The sequence below is a fragment of the Camelina sativa genome, chromosome 19 (genome assembly GCF_000633955.1).
Source record: "Camelina sativa cultivar DH55 chromosome 19, Cs, whole genome shotgun sequence".
Lineage (NCBI taxonomy): Eukaryota > Viridiplantae > Streptophyta > Magnoliopsida > Brassicales > Brassicaceae > Camelina > Camelina sativa.
The window spans coordinates 23,113,594-23,129,898 of record NC_025703.1 but is presented as its reverse complement, the minus strand read 5'-3'; the positions used below and the strand labels follow the sequence as shown (position 1 = coordinate 23,129,898).

The following is a 16,305-nucleotide window of genomic DNA, read 5'->3' as shown; positions in this document are numbered from 1 at the left end:
TCAAGAAGCAGCAGAATCAAAATACAAAAAATGGGAAAAGGAACCTACGCCTGCTGGTTGGGATGGTACGTGACATTCTTACTGAATTGTTACTTTGCTCTCTTATCATTAATGTTTTAACGTCAGATCATTACTCAGTTATTGGGAGGCTAATGTGTGAAATGTTATATTTTTCTTCAGTCTTTAACCAGAAGACATTATACAACGCATATAAGAAACGGACAAAGAACATTAAGGTTGATCTAGAGGAGTATAACAGAATGAGAGCAGCTGATCCAGAGTTTTACCGTGAGGCCTCAAGCTTGCAATATGGCAAGGTTTGTGATTTGTCATTTTGGTCAATTTTAGACTCAAATTTATATAGCAAAGAGACATAGAAAAGCTCAATCCTTTGTTAAACTTTTGCAGGCTCCAAAAACTTCGCAAGATAAGATAGACAAGATGGCAAAAGAGCTCTTCGACAGAGAGCAAAAGCGACAAGAGTTTAGCAGGAGGAGAAAGTTCCGGGAAGAGAAGGATATCGATTCCATCAACGACAGAAACGAGCATTTCAACAAAAAGATCGAGCGTGCGTTTGGGAAATACACGTTGGAGATCAAAAACAACTTGGAGCGAGGAACTGCGTTACCCGACTAATCTACTTGAGCTCACATGGTTTGGAAACAAGGGAATGGATGTCTGGTTCGAAAAGTAAACCTCTATGCTGTTGTTTACTTATTTTTCTTTAAAGTATCCTTGAGAGAACTAAATTGTAGAATGATCTTTTCTTTGGGCACCTCAAATCCAAACAAAATTCTGTACCAGTAAATTCTCTCGCGGGAGAGAACAAACGGTAACAAGAATTGTTTTTTACTTTTATGTTTCCTTCTCAAAACTAGAATCTCGGTAGCCAAAGGTCAGGAGTCAGGACACACAAAAACTCTAAATTTTGGATACGAACTTCATTTTCATTAACTGCGACGCGGTTATTGTCGAGATAAACAAATAGGTAAACCGTTAGATTATGGTTAACCAGCCAGCCTAACCGAACCAAGTAAGGCATATAGTAGAGAGAGAGAGATAGTGATCATAAATAACGGCTACATTGTGAAAGAGTGAAAAAAATTGTGGTTTGGACCATTTCGTGTGGTGGTCCTTTATCTTTTCCCTCTCCATCTCTGTTTGCTTTTTAGCTCTTTTCGAAATTTTTGACCTCTATCAAAAGGACCACAAAATCCTCTCTGTTTCCACTTTTCTGAAAAGACGAGACCTGTGGCATTGCTTATTGCTAAACTCCATCCTTATTCCACGCCCCAAGGCTTTAGCTATAGTCTATTACTTCCAAGTTCTAACTAAGGGAACATGTGTTCGTATGTGAGTGGTTTGTGATCCGACCATCGGATAAGAAGAATCCAAGTACGGTAAGACAATAACACCAAGGAATGTTTTAATTTGGACTATAATGTAAAGTGAAGCATAAGATAAGCAACGATACAAAGATGAATTAAACCAAACTAAACTATTGAAAATGAATAAATCTTTAAAAGAAAAAGATTACACCAAATTAAAAGGTAAAACACACAAATTACTCTCACTAATTAAAACACACACAAAACAAATTTCGATAGTTTCTAAGAAGTCTCTCATGCATGCATCAATTGGTTGGGTTGCTGCGGAATGAAGCCAAGGCTTTGATTGCTGCAGCTCTCAAGATGTATTGATGGTATGCTGCTGCTGCTAATGCTCCCACGAACGGTCCAACCCAGAAGATCCACTTCAATTTAACATCCATGAACACAAAAGTTCAATTAATTATATATTATTTCAACAAAAACTAATTAAATCGATTGTAAATGAGAGATGACTAATACTTACATGGTCGTCCCAAGCTTTGTCATCGTTGTAGATAACAGCAGCACCAAAGCTTCTAGCTGGATTTATCCCAGTTCCAGTAATGGGGATAGTAGCCAAATGCACCATGAACACAGCAAACCCAATCGGTAACGGTGCCAAAACCTATAAATGTAAAAAAACATTCAGAACATTTCAACTTTTTTTTTTTTTTATTATCATAAAAATTACACAAACCCATGCTGAAAAGTTGAAAACTATTCAAAAAGTTACACTAACCATTTTAAAAATCTATGTAAAATATTCAAAAGTATTCAACTTTATTAAAATTACACAAACCCATTTCGAAAACCATGAAATAACATTCAAAAGATTTAAACTTTATTAGAAGATATTACACAAAACGGGGTTGAGATGGTTTACTAACCGGAACGTGGGAGTCACGTGCACTTCTTTTGGGGTCAGTGGCGGAGAAGACGGTGTAAACCAAGACGAATGTGCCAATAATCTCAGCTCCAAGAGCAGTTCCGGTGCTATAACCATGAGCGACAGTGTTAGCTCCGCCTCCGTGACGTTTGTATGGAGTCATCATGAAGGCCTTAACGAGTCCAACTCCACAAATGGCTCCAAGACACTGAGCCACCATGTAAGCAACTGCTCTAAGGAGCGACACTTTACGAGCCAAGAAGAAACCAAACGTCACAGCTGGGTTAATGTGACCTCCTGCAGTTTAAACAAACTTCATATCTTAAAGATCTTGAAATTGAAATATTTTTAGTAAATTTTAGGAGAAGTTTTGTTGAAATATTTACCGGAGATACCGGCGGTACAATAGACGAGGACGAAGATCATGCCACCAAAGGCCCATGCAATACCGAGTAAACCAACGCCGTTACAAGGACCGGTTTGGTTCTTGTGGCCAACGACTGTAGCTACGGTTACGTAGAGGAAGAGGAGAGTGGCGATGAACACCGCGATGATAGCTCGGTAGAAAGACCAGAGCTTAAGCTCAGCCATATCTAGAAGCGGAGCTGGAGGTGGATCCACGTAGTCTTTGCCATGTCTTCCTTCTTCGCTCACTTCTTTCGACATTTTTCTTATCTTAGCTCTCACTTTCAATATGGATGTTTCTTTCTCTTCTGTGTTGCTTTATAAAGGAGAGAATCCTTGCATGTTACATATGATATGATTAGATAACAGAAGGTTATATTTGTAATATATATTCTCTTATGTTATGAAAACCTCACTATTATAATTTCTCAATTTTATTGAAATCCACTCCAACAGTCCTACTAGCTGTCTTTACATTATCAAAAACGACTCTCAATATATTAAATAACTTTGTAAGGCAATACAGAATAAAACCACCTAATGACCATGATATCTTATTTTAGAAAATTTAGTTTTCAAAGTTGCTAACTAAAAAATTGCGTCATGTGTCAAATAAAAATCTAAATGTAGTCATGTATCAGTTCTAAATTTGTTAATATATTAGAAGATAATAATTAAAATTTCTTAACCTATTGAAAATAAAATATAATATATACATAATAAAAATAATTTATTTTTATATTCATACTTTTTATTAATATATTTAAACTATTAACCTAATTTGGGTAAAAAAAATTACTGATAAGAAAAGGAATCTTCTAGTATTTTCTTTACTCATACAAAGAGGTATACTTACCTAATTTATACCACTAATTAGGGCATTCCACAAAAAAATGAAAACCACAAAAATAATTGTAAAAATACTTGAAAACAAAACTTATGTAGTTATTCTTAAATATAATGAGTTAAATATTACTATTTGGTTTTGGATAAAAGTTGAATTTTAAATTTCATTTTTGATTATCATATTTATATTATTTGGTTTTCTATTATTTTTTTCACATGTTTTAATGTTGAGTGTAACCCAATCTAAAATATTATCTTAATTACTTGAACGTTAACTTATTTGAAGTAAGTAACTCATGAATCCATCAAATTTTGATAGATTAGATCAACATGTAAACTCATTTATTTATAGGTTAAATGATTAAATATGCATACCCATCACTACATAAAATCTTATAGCTAGTTACAGTAAGTTTTTATATAGTATTAGTTTTTTTAAGTACATCTTTTCTCTCTCTATATATATATATATATATTTTTTTTCTTCGTTTATGTTCTTCCCCATCGTTTATATAAACGTTTATTACAAATAATTTTGTTATATATAGCATCATCTTCTGGATTATAATAAAAAAAAACCTGTTAATCTAGCATATATTAGTTTTAGTAAAAAAGGCCCAAAAAACAATTTTCTTGCTAAGTTTTTAAAAACTAGGACCCTAAACCATTACCTCCACCTCCGATCACCGTGCTGCCATCCAGCCGCCACCTCAAATCAAACCAGTACATCTCCTCAGCCCAAGACTAAAGCAGGTTATATGGTCTATGCAACAAACTTATTTCATTGAATAACCTAAAAACACGGGAACCAAATCGAAATTGAACTGAACCAAGATACATATAGTTTTCTTATATATGTGGAATGATATTATTAGGTGTACTATTTCGAAATCCCGAAATGATATTTATAAAACCAAATAATCAAAAATGAAACATTACAGTATCATTAATTTAGCTTTATGAATAATTTAAAAAAATTTGAAGAATCAAAATACCACATTTTAATATGAAATTAGATAATTTGATGATTTTTATCAATATCTGATTAGAAAGATATGCTAAAAGATTTTTTGAACATATGATATTTGAAAAAAAATATATATATATATATATATATTGAAAATAGTCATTTTCTAGGTTACAGAATTACAAAAGTTGAAACTTCTTAGTTACTAATTAGATTAGTTTCATTTTAGAATAATGATAGAGTAGGAAATCCAATCAACGAAAAAAGAAAATGGCTACAACAGTTTGAGAAATTAAAACCGAAAGAAAAAATCCATCTTCTTATCTTTTGGCTTCCATTTATTTCATTCAATCTCATACGAGTAACTTAATAAAAAACTTGGTTATGGAATTGATGATTTTTAGGCAATCAAAAATAAATAATCAAAGGGATTATTATGATTTCCACATAATCATAACATAAATATAGAATGTATTGAATAAACTAAACCAAAAGAAACAAAAAATTTAGCAAATATATATATTTATAATTTATATATATTGTATAGTTAGTAAAATTAGATAATTTGATGCCAAAAACGCACTCACCAAATATGATTCAGGTAACCTTAAACGAGTCTTGATGCTCTCAAACTGAACATTATAAGCCATGATGCCATCAGTTTCTTGTAGCTTCTTCAATTCTGCCATAGGGTCATCCCAAAATTCCTCAAACCTCTCCTTCAACATCGACTTATAAGTGGACCGAGATAAGTTGGCGACATCCTCAATCTCATCCTCTATCAACGATTGATGCCACTTAGCTGCTATTCCTTCCAAATGCATCGAAACCGTAGTAATCTTCATATCATCCGGCGTATGATCAATAACAAAAAATTGTTCCACCTTAAAGAGCCATTACTTCACATCCTCACCATCAAATCATGGACAATCTATCCTTGCAAGTCTCGTAATACTGCCAGAAGCCTGAGAGGCACTCGATTTCATACCTCTTTTCAGATCTGAAGCACAGCTAGTTGTCGCAAGTGACAGACGTTGTGAACGCTGCGAATCCGGTGTGGAAAACTGAGCTGGATTTGCTAGCATCTGAATCGACTCATACAACTCCCGAAACTGTTCCTCTTGCTTCAAATTTTGTTCCGCGAACTGGTGATCCAACTTAGCATTTTGTGCTTCAATTTTTTCTTCTAACCTCCCAACACGACACTCGAGATCTTCCTCCGTCACGTCTGTGACCGGATTCTTCTGTGTTTGAGCTCGCGTTGCTATCGTCATATTTCCGAGAATCGATTGACCTCTGATACCTTTGATAAAGAACAAATTCACCACAAATTCTCAATTAAGAACTTGAACAATCAAATTCTCAAATCGAATACAAGAACGAGATTCAACGTTCATGAAACGAGGAATCCCAAAGTCACCTTGCAAGAACTTCAAAGGAAGAAGAGTTTTTCGCAGAGGATGAACAATACCGTACAATCAGAGGAAGAAGACGAAGTCTAACAAACTTTTCACAACAATTTCGATAAAAAGAAATAAAATGTATGTTTTGGGTATTTAATAGTCGCAAGGTCTTCGCTCCATCTTGGCCGTTGCTCCTCTTTTAATCTTCCACCGCACACATGTCCTTTATTATTTTTTGCTATATCAGCGACTGACTCTCTCTATATCCGGTGAGTCCCGGCGACTCTCTCTCTCTCTCTCTCTCTGTCTCTCTGTTAGCACGATCTAGCTATGGTGCGTTTGTCGCTTCGTGTTGCAGCATCTGCCATACTACAGAAGAGAGAGAGAATGAAGTTGAGAAGAAGAAGAGCGACGCAACGAACAGAAAATAGGGTAGCACCACAGATTCGTATCAAAGAGAATAAAAAGTTGAAAAGTATAGGAAGAGCTATGCAAGGTTCAATAACTTGGGTCGCAGCAGAGATTCCTCTAGACATACTGATCGAGATTCTCATATCCTAACTGAAGAAGATCCTTACGACATATTATACTTCATGGGCCACGACCCTGTTAACGATCAGTTCAAACTACTGTGCACAATCACCAATATGTCAAACAACGATATGCAAAAGATAAAGTCAGAGCGTTGGGTCTTGGTAGTAGAAGCTGGTGGTTCGTGGAAAAGGGTTGTTATCTCGTCAGAATCTCGATCAGTATGTCTAGAGGGAACATATTAATAAGTTACCTTTATTTAACACAGCATATGTTAGTTGGGAAAAATGCTAAAAAAAATCCGATGTTATTTTTATTTGGACGTTTAATACCCAATTGTTTTCGGTTGGAACAAAAATGCCTTATATATTAAATTAGTGTCAAATAAATCCTTATTTTTAAAAACTTGGTCGAATCGAACAGACTACTTAACAGACGTTAACTTGGGTAACGGAATCGCTAAACCAGATTAAGTTTCAATCACATGTTTTGAAACAGCTATATACAATATGTTTACTTAACTTGACGAATATGTTAAAGTAGTAATACAAACCCTTTACCATTAGACTACTTTAACATATTCATCAAGTTATGTAACCATACTGTATATATCAGTTTAAAAACGTGTGATTGAAGCTTAATCCGGTTTAGCGATTCCGTTACCCAAATTAACGTTTGTTAAGTCGTCTGTTCGATTCAACCAAGTTTTTAAAAATAAGGATTTATTTGACACTAATTTAATATACTAGGTATTTTTATTTCAACTGAAAACAATTGGGTATTAAACGTCCAAATAAAAATAATATCAGGTTTTTTTGGCATTTTTCCCAACTAACATAGGCTGTGTTAAATAAAGGTAACTTATTAATATGTTCCCTCTCAAGTTCTCTGTGGTTATACCAAACTTTTTATTTAGTCTCTTGCTATCTTTATAAGAAGGTAAAAGACATACGATAGAAGAATGTAGAAAAAAAACAAATTAAAAGAAAATAACTAAAAACAATTATCTGAAAATCTTACGCTCAGACTCCAAGTACCTGATGCTCTCACTCGGATGCATGAAATCCACGTCAAAATATGTGATATCTTCATCCTTACTAAACCAGGAATCCGGTATCCCTTTGATCTCAATCCATTCCAGATTATTCGTGTGTAGATCATAGCACAAGATGTAAAAGGGAGAAATTAAGTCTCGCGGAAACAAAATAACCTTGCCTTTTAGATGTGTACCTCTTATTATCAAACAATTGGTAATGACTAAATGCATCTGAGAAGGCTTCAAAACCAAAGTCTTCCTCGACCATTCTTTCTTCGTCCAATCTTCAACAACCCATAGATCCACGGTACCCGTCTCTTTTAGATAGGTAATGTCAAAGACAGCCACTGTTCCACCATAATCTATTTGAGTCACTGTCTTCTCATCTCTAGTTAGCTTCTCTATCTTCTCACCGGCCCTCCAAGGTACTTGCATCATATCAAATCCTTCTGACCTGACATCGAACCTCACAAGCACACATGTATATGTATCAGTCCACGCACAATAATGTATAGCTCCTTTCATACATAATGCTAATATAGTATTATAGAAGGCTTGTATATTATTAGATGAATGAGATACAAGATATATATAGGCATGTACAGAAGGGTTTTGATATACACTAATTACAATTATATCCTTAATATACATTTCTCCTTATACGCCCCCTCAAGAAGGAAGCAATCTCTTGATTCCTATTTTGCTGTTTAAGTCCACGAAGCGTGGCCCCGGAAGAGGTTTTGTGAGACCATCCGCGAGCTAATCATGTGTAGAGACATGAACAACCCGCAACATGCCAGACTGAATGTGTTCACGCACAAAGTGATAATCCATTGCAACATGTTTCATCTTTGTATGGAAAACAGGATTTGCGCATAAGTATGTGGCACCGATATTATCGCAATAGATCATCGGAGGCAGAGATAGAGTAATCCCCATCTCTGTGAGCAATGAGCAGATCCACCGGATTTCAGAGGCAGTGTTAGCGACGGCCCGATACTCGGCTTCGGTAGAGGACCGAGAGACACTCCTTTGTTTCTTTGAAGACCAAGAAATAGGACTGCCACCATAGTAAACAATGTAAGCATTTGTTGAGATACAATCACCTCGGTCACGACCCCAGTCTGCATCAGAGAATGCGTGAAGTGTGGACGGTCCATCGCGTCGAAGGAAGATGCCTAATGACCTTGTTCCCGCAAGATAGCGTAAGACGCGTTTAGCCGCAATCCAATGTTCATCAGTGGGTTTATGCATAAACTGAGACAAGCGGTTAACCGCAAATGCAATGTCTGGTCTCGTAAAGGCCAAGTACTGGAGACTCCCAACCACCATGCGATATTGAGAAGCATCTCCAAGAGCTGTACCGGAGAGGAGAGTAAGAGGCTTGTGCGTCATTGGAGTGGAAACCGCTTTAGCCTCAAGCATGTGTGTCTTGGCAAGCAAGTCAGTGATGTACTTCCGCTGCATCAAGTGAATACCATTTGAGGATTGTGTCGCCTCTATACCCAGAAAATAGTGAAGAGGACCAAGGTCCTTAAGTGAAAATCGGTGGGCAAGATTTGCATTAAACATGTTCACAGTGGAAGGATCCCCAACAATAATGATATCGTCAACGTATTCTAGGACATAGATGTAAGAAGAGCCACGATGACAGATGAACAGAGAGGCATCAGCGAGTGACGTTTTGAAGTCGGACTGAAGGAGGAATTGACGCAGTTCATGATACGAGGCACGAGGTGCCTGTTTGAGTCCATATAGGGCTTTATTTAAACGACACACATGATCAGGATGGTCACGATCAATGAAACCCGGGGGTTGCGTTACATACACCTCCTCTTGCAATGTGCCCTGTAGAAAAGTGTTATTGATGTCGACTTGATGAAGAGCCCAATTGCGTTTGACTGCAATCTCAAGCACCAAGCGGATTGTCGTCAATTTTATGACGGGACTGAAAGTCTCGGAGTAGTCGACACCATACTGCTGGTTGAAACCTCTCGCCACCAATCGAGCTTTATACCTATCAATAGACCCATCAGGTTTATATTTGAGAGTGAATATCCACTTACAGGTGATCACATTGTGGGCATGGTCAGGCGGGACCAAGTCAAAAGTGTGATTGCGGATTTGAGCATTCATCTCTTCAGACATGGTGTGTCGCCAATTCGGATCTCGGAGAGCTTGCGCCACCGTTGTCGGTATCGCTGGAGTCACCGCCGCAACCAGATTTAAACGTTGTTTGGGCTTGGTGATCTGGTTTTTGGATCGGGTCTTCATTGGGTGAGCATTATGAGGTGGAGGACTTGGCGAGAGAGATGGTGCCGGAGTCGGAGCCGGAACCGGAGACAAGCTTGGCGAAGGAGTCGAGGTCGGAGAAGAATCCGGTGTGGGAGAGGATGTTGACAACGAGGTCGAGGTGTGCGAGGAAGACGATGATGATGGACTGTGCAATGATGGGCCGGAAGAGGATGATGGGCTTTGAGTGGATAGGCCCGTTGGAGATGGACTTCGATTTGTTGGGCTTTGGTGAACCGAGGGAGAGTCATGAAATTGTTTTGTTCGTGTTTCATGGTCGATGTCAGGCGAGACAAACAACGAGGACTGTGAAGCCGGCGAGTCCGGCGGGGAGTGAGCAATTGGCGGTGGAGAGGAATCTTGGCGGCCAGGGTGAAGGGAGCACGGAGGCGGAGCTGATGACGGCGTGAGACGTAGAACCGACGACCAGTTAGAACCAGTAGACGATGACGACGGAGTACACACCGGCAGAGTCATGGACAACGTTTTCTGAGCAAACGGAAACGACGACTCCACGAACTGCACATGACGGGACACATAAATTCGACCAGTTTGCATCTCGAGACACAAATACGCGCTTTGAGTCAAAGAGTAACCGAGGAACACACAGGCAGTGGATCTACTTTCGAGCTTGTTCTGACGGTAAGGACGTAGCCATGGATAACATACACAACCAAACACCCGGAGTTTGAGATAGTTAGGTGTTGTGGTGAATAGTTTCTTGTACGGAGAGTCACCATTAAGTACGTCCGTTGGCATCCGATTAATAAGGTAGACCGCCACACCAAATGCATAGGGCAAGACCGGTTTCAAACACAGGGCGATGCTTGCGTTCAGAGATACCATTGTGTTGCGGTGTGTGAGGTGGAGTCGTCATGTGCGAGATACCATGTGAAACCAAGAAGGATCGCAGCGCTATAAATTCCCCACCATTATCTGAGTACAAAGTACGGATCTTACTTTGAAAACGATTTTCGACTAGGGCTTTAAAAGCAATAAATACTTCTTTAACCTGTGACTTTTGTTTCAAAGGGTAGAGCCAAGAATATCTGGTAAAATGATCGACAAGGATGAGATAGTATTTATGATTTTCTGTAGATAAGATTGGGGAGGACCACACATCGGTGTAAATATATTCAAGGGGATGAGAGGAGACAATAGTGTTTGTAGAGAAAGGCAATTTCTGACTTTTATTGAGTAAACAATCAGAACAAGAAAATTCTTTGTGAGGAGATGGAGAAAGTGGTAAAGAGAATTGAGAAACAATAGTTTTTAAAACAGAAAAAGAAGGATGCCCTAGTCGAAAATGCCAAGAAGATAAGTCCGTGCGTGGTGTCGGTGTGGCCGAGAAGAAAGACATGGTGTTACGGTTCATCGGCCATTCATACAGCTCATTCTTAGTTCGGCCTTGGAGCAATAGGGCCCCCGTGCTCAGATCCTTCACCTGAAAATGTGCAGGAAAGAAATTCACAGACACTTGATTATTGTTGCATAACCAATAAACAGAGATAATGTTCTTGCAAACATTTGGAACATATAAAACATCTTTAAGCGCAAGAGAGCGAGAGGGAGTAGGGATTAAAGCTGAACCCATGTGTGTTATGGGAAGGCCGGACCCATCCGCAATGGTGACCTCCTCACCCCCATTATATGGCTGATGAAGAGCAAGATTTGAGAGATCAGTGGTGAGATGATGAGTTGCGCCACTGTCACAAATCCAGGGGGTCGAGGAAAACACCGCCGCAACTATCACAAGAGGTTGCCACGGTGGTGCAGACGAGGCCGAGTAACCACCACCAGAAAAGCCACGGCCAGAGGATTGGAGCTGAGAGCATCGTCGCGCACTGTGACCATAGACTCCACAAAGTTGATACCGTCCCTGGTACCCACGACCTTGTGATCCACGGGAAGAGCCTTGCGAGTTATTCCATGATCCACGAGATGAGCCACGGTTCTGGTTACGAAAATTTTGATTGTTGTTGTTGGATCCACCAGAAGACTTGTACGACACGACATTGGCAGTGACCGGAACAGAGGAGGAGGCAGAGCGAGCAAGAGCTTGTAACTTCAAATCATAATTAATCAGCTTTTCGTGAATCTCTGTTAATGATGGCGGCGTATCACGACCATCAATCTGATCAATCACCGACTTAAAGTCATCTAGGAGGCCACCGAGAATGTAGTCGACTTGATCCTCATGCTCAAGAGGCTTACCAAGCAGCGCAAGTTGATCAAACCTTGTGGTAAAGCCTTGAAAATATTCATCTATCGAGCGACCACCTTTCTTCCACGATTTGATTTGCTCCCGAATCTGTTTGATATGTCCCCAACTCGGCTTAGCATAAGTGTCAGAGAGAGTGCTCCAGATCTGTGCCGAGGTGACCGCCTTGGACAGCAAGGGTTGAACTTCGACAGAAATAGCACCAAGAAGACTAGCAAATATCAGCTTGTTCTGTCGTTTCCAGTGGCTATACTCCGTATTAACCGTATCAACACCAGCAGAGGTGATGATCTGAGAAGGAGCAGCGGTGGAACCATCAAGGTACCCAACAAGTTCATGGCCATCCAACAAGGCATGAACTTGGCGGTTCCACATCATGAAATTTGTGGCTGTGAGCTTCGTGACGTTAGCCATGTTAACGTTGTGAAGGAGGGATGGATCGGAGGTTACAACGGTATCACTCTGGGAAGACATGATGAAAACAAGAGAGAGAAGAACGAAGAGAGAAGGGAAAAGAGATGAAGCTTGCAGAGAGAGACGCAAGAAGAGTAAGAGCGGTGCAGAAATAAAAAATTTAGGGTTTCTAGGATCTAAAGCTCTGATACCATATTATAGAAGGCTTGTATATTATTAGTTGAATGAGATACAAGATATATATAGGCATGTACAAAAGGGTTTTGATATACACTAATTACAATTATATCCTTAATATACATTTCTCCTTATATATAGGATCATGAGGATGAAAATCATTTGCAACGCTTTTCCTTTTCCACGAGCCAACACTTTCTAGAACATACATCCAATACTCAGACCTTTTCTTTCCCATATCCTCTACAAAAATTGTGCAAAGTAGTTTATACTGATCGTTTACAGGATCGTGGCCCATACAGTATTGGATGGTATAAGGATCATAATGAAGGTCGCGACCCTCAGCTATGATATCAGATTCTTTTATAACAGGTATGATATAAAGTTGTCTGGTGGTAGGGTTATAGATCCGCGCATTTAAATAATACATGAAGCAAGTAAAGCCATGGAGAAAGCGTGGGTCGAAGCCTCCCATCCTACGGACAGTCAGATCCTGGTCGAATTCTAAGGTAGAAGCAAACGGGCTTGGAATGGCTGATGATAGGAGCAGAGACTTGGAATAGAAGCGGCGGTCCTTTAAAGACATGTAAAGACGAGGTTGAGATGGGACCATAAGGAAACGGTTGCAAAATTCTCTAGAGGACAAGAGAGATAACCAAAACTTCGAGACACTCTTGAATTTCAGCACAGATTTCGCAGGCAATCTCGTTAGAATCTCGTTCAGGAGATCCAGAGGGATGTGTCGTGCGTCCCAAGTTTCTTCTTCTTCTTTATGAATCTGTGTAACCCTATTTTGTGTTCGTTGCCTCGCTCTTCCTCTACCTCTTCTTCTTCTCAACTTCATTCTCTCTCTATTCTGTAGTATGGCAGATGCTGCAACACGAAGAGACAAACGCACCATAGTTAGTTGTCCTCTTCTAATCGGGAGAACAGAAAAAAAAATTGAGAGACGGCCACCGGGATACAAATCTCGATTTAGGATTTAGGGGGTGTATTGAATTTGATATTTTAGGAGATTTTGGAGTATTCTGAAATTCCCTATTATCTAATTGATCTGAAATCTTATGTTATTGAATGTGAAATTTATAAAAATCATTTAGAATCTATTGTTATTCAATCAATAATTTATAAATCTTACATCTACTGTTATTCAATAAATCACAATCTTTTTAATAAAAAGTTACTGAATGACATTCTAGAAGATTTTTTTGACATTTTTAGTTAAAAAATATGTCTTACAAAATCCCACCTTCAAAGGTGAAACTTTGAAAAAAAAATTCTTCGACATCTACTGCATTTTTTTAATAAGTGCAACTCTCTTTCTCTTTCTCTCTACCCTCTTTTTAAAAGTGGACGAAAGCAGCCAATAGAGCATGCAATATCACCCAGTAAATCATGATTCCTAACCGTAAGGCAGGTTATCGATCAGGAGATCCAGAGGGAGTTGTCATGCGTCCCAAGTTTTTGAATTATGCATTGCTTCTTCTTCTTCTTTAGGAATCTGTGGTGCAACCCTATTTTGTGTTCGTTGCGTCGCTCTTCCTCTACCTCTTCTTCTTCTCAACTTTATTCTCTCTCTATTCTGTAGTATGTCAGATGCTGCAACACGAAGAGACAAACGCACCATAGTTAGTTGTCCTCTTCTAATCGGGGGAACAGAAAAAAAATTGAGAGACGGCCACCGAGATACAAATTTCGCTTTAGGATTTTAATGTTCGCTGGTTATACAACTATTCCTTTTAGAAACACTAGGTTTTGTACCCATGCTACGCGTGGGTTTATTTGATATAATTTAATAAAAATTATATATGATTGATGTCGGTAATAAAATATTATTTTATAGAAAACTTTAAATTATTATTGAGAAAAAATTAAATTTCAGATACACAATTTTAAAAAATATAAAAATCAGTTGTGTTTTAAAATCATGAATTTAACTCGACGTCCAGGCGAAACGGATCAAACTGGTGACCTCACATATCCTAAACCATTTCTTTGACCACCAGAAAACGGAACAATTTTATAATCATGAATTTATCTCGTTTTTCATATTTAATTGATCGCTATCACCTATGTTTTTGTGTTTTTTATTCAATGTTTTCTTATTCTTTATATTCTTTCTTGTCATTTTCACTATCAAATTTTATGGTAATTGTCATCATTACTTTTACCGTCTGGTTCTTCATTATACTCTTCTTCTTGTTCTTCCTCGTCAACTTCTTCACATTCTTCCACTGAAAAACCTTTTTTAAGACTACCACACAACTTGTTAACCCATCAAACTCCAAGACCAAAATCATATATTTTCTCATAAAAATTGTGCATTTCATGAAAACCAGCATAGTCAACACATGCACCCAATTATTGATAATTTCATCCATATTATTCGATTTTAGATCCACACGGTTTGAAACTTCTCAAACCAAAATCTTTACTTGCAGAGAAAGTAATATGAACACATATATAGTTAAAACAATATTTATGCTTTTCGTCAATTCTTCTTCTTTAAACTCAAATAACATCAAATCAAGGTCTTACGACGTCAATCCTTATTTTTTAGATTTGAAATTAAAATTACTGCGAAAGTATCAAATCATCTGTAAAGTCATACACAAAACATGTTTTACAGCTCATAATATATATATAAAGCACAAACGGAGATAAGTAAGATATTTTCAAGATATTAAAAAGTTGATGTATAATATTTTGTAATTCTTAAACTTTTAAAATTTTAATAGAGATTATTTTTTAAAAATATTTCAAACTTTAGATGTAGTTTGAATATTTGTAACATTTTTTTTAGTTAAATATTAATGACACTTTAACTTTTTATAGAGTTTAAATAGTTATAATTTTTTAACATTTTTATGGAGGTATTTATAATATTTCTAAATATTCTATATTAATTATTTAAACCTTTATATATTTTAATTTGCTAAAATAAATCAAATAAAACTTCTAAATTTAGAAACCTGATAAATAAGCATAGATAAAGCAAACCTGATAAATTTATAGTTAAAAATATATTAGTTTTATTTATAATGGTTCTCAGCTATTGTCTAAAATTATCTAGCCGATGTGGGATGTAGTAAATATTTATTTTATTTCTATAGATTTTACTTTTTTTTTCTAAAAAAATCTTAATATATAGATTACTACTATATTTCTAAAAATGTTATTAGTGAAATATCTAATTCTTATTGATTTTTTTTTAAATTCTATATGGACACCTTTAGGAGTTTATAGCTTCAACTTTTTATTAGTATAGATATAATGTCTTAAAATTTCTATGGAGGTTAAGTAATTGTAATGTTTTAAAACATTCTATGAAGTTTAAATATTTTTAATATTTGAACCTTTTAAAATTTTCAAGTTTCAATATTTATAATATTTTAAACTTTTAAAATTTATAAATTATAATTTTTAAAAAACCTTTTACATGTGAAGAAATTTTTAAAATTTAAAAATTAGAAAATTTTGAAACCTTTAAAAGCTAAGACTTTTAGAAGTTTCAATATTTATAATATTTTAACTTTTAAAATTTTAAAATATTATAATAATTTTGAAACTTTTTAAAGCTTTAATTTGATCAGATAAAAAACCGGATCAAACCGAATAAAACTTTTAAACTTGGACGCCTGATAAATCAAGCTTTCCTGCTCATTCGTTGTTGGAAGCATATTAATATTATTTATAATGGTTCTGAACCATTGTCTAAAAAATTTCTAGCCGATGTGGGATATTGTACATAGTTATT

At 36.9% G+C, this 16,305-nt stretch overlaps 3 protein-coding genes across 4 annotated transcripts in view; 1 reads left to right on the top strand and 2 right to left on the bottom strand.

Moving 5' to 3' along the window:
- LOC104766988 (pre-mRNA-splicing factor syf2) overlaps positions 1-803 on the top strand; it is an 8,988-nt gene extending 8,185 nt beyond the window's left edge. Inside the window, exons 5-7 of the mRNA XM_010490981.2 lie at positions 22-65; positions 181-317; positions 409-803. Of these exons, the coding sequence (XP_010489283.1) occupies positions 22-65; positions 181-317; positions 409-636 (409 nt within the window). The 3' untranslated portion in view covers positions 637-803. The remainder of the gene's footprint in view (positions 1-21; positions 66-180; positions 318-408) is intronic.
- On the bottom strand, positions 1,410-4,194 carry LOC104766987 (probable aquaporin PIP2-8). Of its 2 annotated transcripts, XM_019240662.1 has the most exons (5): positions 4,179-4,194; positions 2,643-2,996; positions 2,258-2,553; positions 1,855-1,995; positions 1,410-1,753 (listed from the first exon to the last, which is right to left on the bottom strand). In XM_019240662.1, exons 2-5 carry the CDS (start codon positions 2,920-2,922, stop codon positions 1,634-1,636), a joined length of 837 nt encoding a protein of 278 aa, XP_019096207.1. In that variant the 5' UTR covers positions 2,923-2,996; positions 4,179-4,194; the 3' UTR covers positions 1,410-1,633. The 2 variants fall into 2 exon arrangements, with proteins under 2 accessions (XP_019096207.1, XP_019096208.1); XM_019240663.1 differs by lacking the exon at positions 4,179-4,194 and having other exon boundaries at positions 2,643-3,031.
- On the bottom strand, positions 7,412-7,969 carry LOC104768125 (F-box/LRR-repeat protein At2g40920-like). Its single transcript, XM_010492057.1, has one exon. It carries the CDS (start codon positions 7,967-7,969, stop codon positions 7,412-7,414), a length of 558 nt encoding a protein of 185 aa, XP_010490359.1.

What these genes read in the sequence shown, in the direction of transcription:
- LOC104766987 (XM_019240662.1), bottom strand. Translation starts at nt 2,922, where the DNA reads ATGTCGAAAGAAGTGAGCGAAGAAGGAAGACATGGCAAAGACTACGTG. An exon ending in CACGTGACTCCCACGTTCCG is followed by an intron (nt 1,996 to 2,257) that starts GTTAGTAAACCA and finishes TTACATTTATAG; the next exon opens with GTTTTGGCACCGTTACCGAT. An exon ending in ACAAAGCTTGGGACGACCAT is followed by an intron (nt 1,754 to 1,854) that starts GTAAGTATTAGT and finishes GTTAAATTGAAG; the next exon opens with TGGATCTTCTGGGTTGGACC.
- LOC104768125 (XM_010492057.1), bottom strand. Translation starts at nt 7,969, where the DNA reads ATGAAAGGAGCTATACATTATTGTGCGTGGACTGATACATATACATGT.